Source organism: Vombatus ursinus, unplaced genomic scaffold (genome assembly GCF_900497805.2).
Source record: "Vombatus ursinus unplaced genomic scaffold, bare-nosed wombat genome assembly UNPS02014171.1, whole genome shotgun sequence".
Classification (NCBI taxonomy): Eukaryota; Metazoa; Chordata; class Mammalia; order Diprotodontia; family Vombatidae; genus Vombatus; species Vombatus ursinus.
In genome coordinates this window covers 220,426-224,071 of record NW_020953949.1, presented here as the reverse complement: position 1 = coordinate 224,071, position 3,646 = coordinate 220,426, and the positions used below count along the sequence as shown (strand labels likewise).

At 36.7% G+C, this 3,646-nt stretch overlaps 1 protein-coding gene across 1 annotated transcript; it reads left to right on the top strand.

Moving 5' to 3' along the window:
* Positions 1-651: 651 nt before the first annotated feature.
* LOC114041326 (olfactory receptor 13D1-like) lies at positions 652-1,590 on the top strand. The gene has a single exon (XM_027859712.1). It carries the CDS (start codon positions 652-654, stop codon positions 1,588-1,590), a length of 939 nt encoding a protein of 312 aa, XP_027715513.1.
* Positions 1,591-3,646: the final 2,056 nt, after the last annotated feature.

Genomic DNA, 3,646 nt, shown 5'->3' with positions numbered 1-3,646 from the left:
AGTAAATTTTTCTCTGCCCCACAAGGAGACTGGGGTTATGCCAAAGCATACCCAAGAGGAACTAGATCCCTATTGAACATCATATAGGACCCTCTATTAATTTGTGACCTAATTCCATTGCAGAGATGTTTGTATGATATATTATGGATATTATAAAAAATATAGTCTTGATTAAAATTAGTTATTTCCATATGCTTGTAGGTTTATACTATACTAGATATTTGCAAAAATTTATATGTTTATAAATGTCCACTAAATAGATCCTACCCTGATTGTCCCTTTAGCAAATTCAAGTGTTTAGTGCTGAATCTACCCTAGGATGAGGTCAACCACCACTTCAAAAGTGTGAATAATTTCTAGGTCTAGAAAGTCAATGATGATTTGAAATCTATTTTCACAGCACTGTGTGTGTGTGTGTGTGTGTGTGTATGTGTTTGTAAAACACTGCTGCTAGGTTGAAATTGAGGGTGATTTTGATACACTAGAAATGGCCACTGTGCAAAATTTAGCTTGAATACTGGAAATTTTACATTTATGGCCATATGTTAAATATGATTCTCAAAAATAAAAATCTTATTTAAATTTGCTGTAGTATGTTAAAGTTGGTGCCTTGTCTTCTCTGAAATTGTGTAGGTGGAAGATAGACAACTAATGGAAAGACAAAATAAGACCTCTGTGACTATGTTCTTTCTTCATGGCCTTGCTGGCTATCCCATCTTTTATTTTGTCTTCTTTCTGTTATGCCTTATCATGTACATTGTAATCCTGTTGGGCAACAGTTTCCTCATTACAATCAGCATTCTGGACTCTCACCTCCACACTCCCATGTATTTCTTCCTCAGTAATCTCTCTTTTCTGGACATCTGCTACACATCTGCTTCAGTTCCTTTGTCACTTGTGAACTTCCTTTCAGAGGAAAAATCTATTTCCTTTGTTGGATGTGGACTACAAATGTTCTTTTCCTTTGCCATGGGGAGTGCAGAGTGTGTGCTCCTGGCTGTAATGGCATATGATCGGTATGTGGCCATTTGCAAGCCTCTGAGATATCCCATCATCATGAACAAGGGGCTTTCTGTGACTTTGGTGACCAGTTGCTGGATGGCAGGTGCATTGACTTCTGGGATACAAACCACCCTAACTATGCGGTTGTCATTTTGTGGGAATGTCATTGATTATCTCACATGTGAGATACTGGCTGTGTTGAAATTGGCCTGTGAGGACATTTCCCTCAATGTGATCATAATGGTGATATCAAATATCTTTGTAATAGTGATTCCAGTGGTATTCATATTCATTTCCTACTTTTTCATCCTCTTTACCATCCTGAGAATCAATTCTGTTCAGGGAAGGAAAAAAGCTTTTTCTACTTGCTCCTCCCATCTGACTGTAGTGATCATGTTTTATGGGACCATCCTCTTCATGTACATGAAACCCAAGTCCAAAGACTCCCATGCAACAGATGAACTGATTGCTTTCTTCTATGCTGTGGTCATTCCCATGCTGAATCCCATTATCTACAGTCTGAGGAACAAGGATGTGAAAGCAGCTGTGATCAAACTCAGCAAAACTATCTTCTCACAGGGAACATGAGAAACTGTCTGTAATACACAAATCATATCAGGTGAAAAAATGACAAATCACCCACATTTAGAATCAACTTTTCAAAGTCTGATTGTTTCTGTTCCCTACTGACACTCATCACCACAGCACCTATGGTAAGGAACAGTCACAGAGGGGACTAAAATGAAAGATACACACTATACAACATTTTTTTTCTATTTGAAAAGATAAAGGATTTGAGATTCCAAGAAGTGGAACCCTGAAGATGGAACCAAGAACAGAAAAGGTAGAAGTTGAAAACAACATTAGGCAAAATTTCCTGCCAATCAGAGCTGCTCCCAAATGGAATGGTTTGCCTTGAGAAGTAATGGGCTGCCCCTCACTGAATAGTTCTAAGCAGATTTGAGTAACCACTTTTTGGTTGTGTTAGAGGTGTTAGAGTGGAAGTTGCTTTGGGAGAGGGGATGAACTAAATGGCTTCTGAGATAATAATAATGATGATAGCTAGCATTTCTGTATTTTTAAAAAAAGTTTGATAAGTGCTTCATACAGCTTTTCATAATTGACCCTCACATCAGCCCTGTGAGGAAGGCACGAAGTGTGCCCATTTTCAAAGATAAACTTAAGAGGTTAAATGATTAAAATGACTTGTTTAGGGCATACAATGGGTCAATGTTTAAGATGAGATTCAAACTTAGTTCTTCCTGACTCCAAGTCCAACATTTCACCCTCTGTAGGACATAGCTGCATAGATTCATTGCCATTTTCACATTCTGTGATGTTGTGAATCTATTTAACTAGAGAAATCACTTTATAACTTGACCACACTTCATTTATCCAACTTTCTTTTTACATAACCACAAACAAGAACACTATACGTGTTAGTTTAGTCTCATCATTTCTCTCTCTGTCTCTCTCTCTGTCTCTTTCTCTCTGTCACTCCTTTTCTTTTAAGAAAGAGAGAGAGTTAATTTCCAATTCTAGGAATTTGTTTCTAAGGTTCCTTACCAAGGACATCTTTCTTTTTTTCTTTTTTCAGAAATATGATTTCTAACCAGCTTTCAAGGCCTAACCCATGTCTCATTTTTTCCATGAAAATTGCTTCACCATTACAGTTTACAGAGACGTTACTTGATTGTGTGCTTTCTTGTAAAATCTTGATCAATTTCACACATGCTCATTTTGTTTCTTTGATTAGATTGTAGATTGTTTGGGAGCAAGACTCATTTCATATCATTTATTTATCTTGTGTTCACTGAAGGGTTTAAGAATATAAATTGAACTCAATAAATATTTATTGATTGATAGGAAGCATTTAAAGTTTGTTTCTCTGAATGGTTCAATCCACTGGGAAGACTATATCTTAAGTATTGGCTAGGTATCTCTCACATTGAATATCAGCATTGTCTTTGTACCAATCATTAATAATAATAATCTTTATAATGAGAACCTATACTTGTTTGCATAAAGTTTAACATTGGGTAAAATACTTTCAAATCTCCATGATCTGAGTTTAAACCCCAGCTCCGTTATCTACTACCTTTGTGACCTTGCCCAAGGATCTTAGTCTTTATGAGGTTCATTCTTCTACTCTTTAAAGTAAGGGTTATAGATTAGAGGATTTCAGAAGTCCCTTCTGGGTCAACACCTATGGATCTAGAAGTTCATTTGATCTTTCTCACCATCCCATGAAGTAAGTGGGTCAGCATTTATCATACTTGTTTTATAGATGAGGAAATTGATGTTCAGACAGGTGACTTGCCCCCAAATCACATTTTGTTATTGTTGTTTAGTCATTTCAGTCATGTCCAAATCTTCATGACCCCATTAAGGGTTTTTTTTTTTTTTTTGCAGAGATAATGGAGTGGTTTGCCATTTCCTTCTCCAGCTCACTTTTCAGAAGAGGAAGTGAGGCAAACAGGGGTAAGTGACTTCCCCAGAGTCACATAGTTAGTAAGTATCTGAGGCCAGATTTGAACTCATGAATGAAGTCTTTCTGACTCTAGGCCTAGCACTTATCCACTGTGCCACATAACTACCTGTATTGCACATATATATTATGCATATATTATATGGACATTTAAAA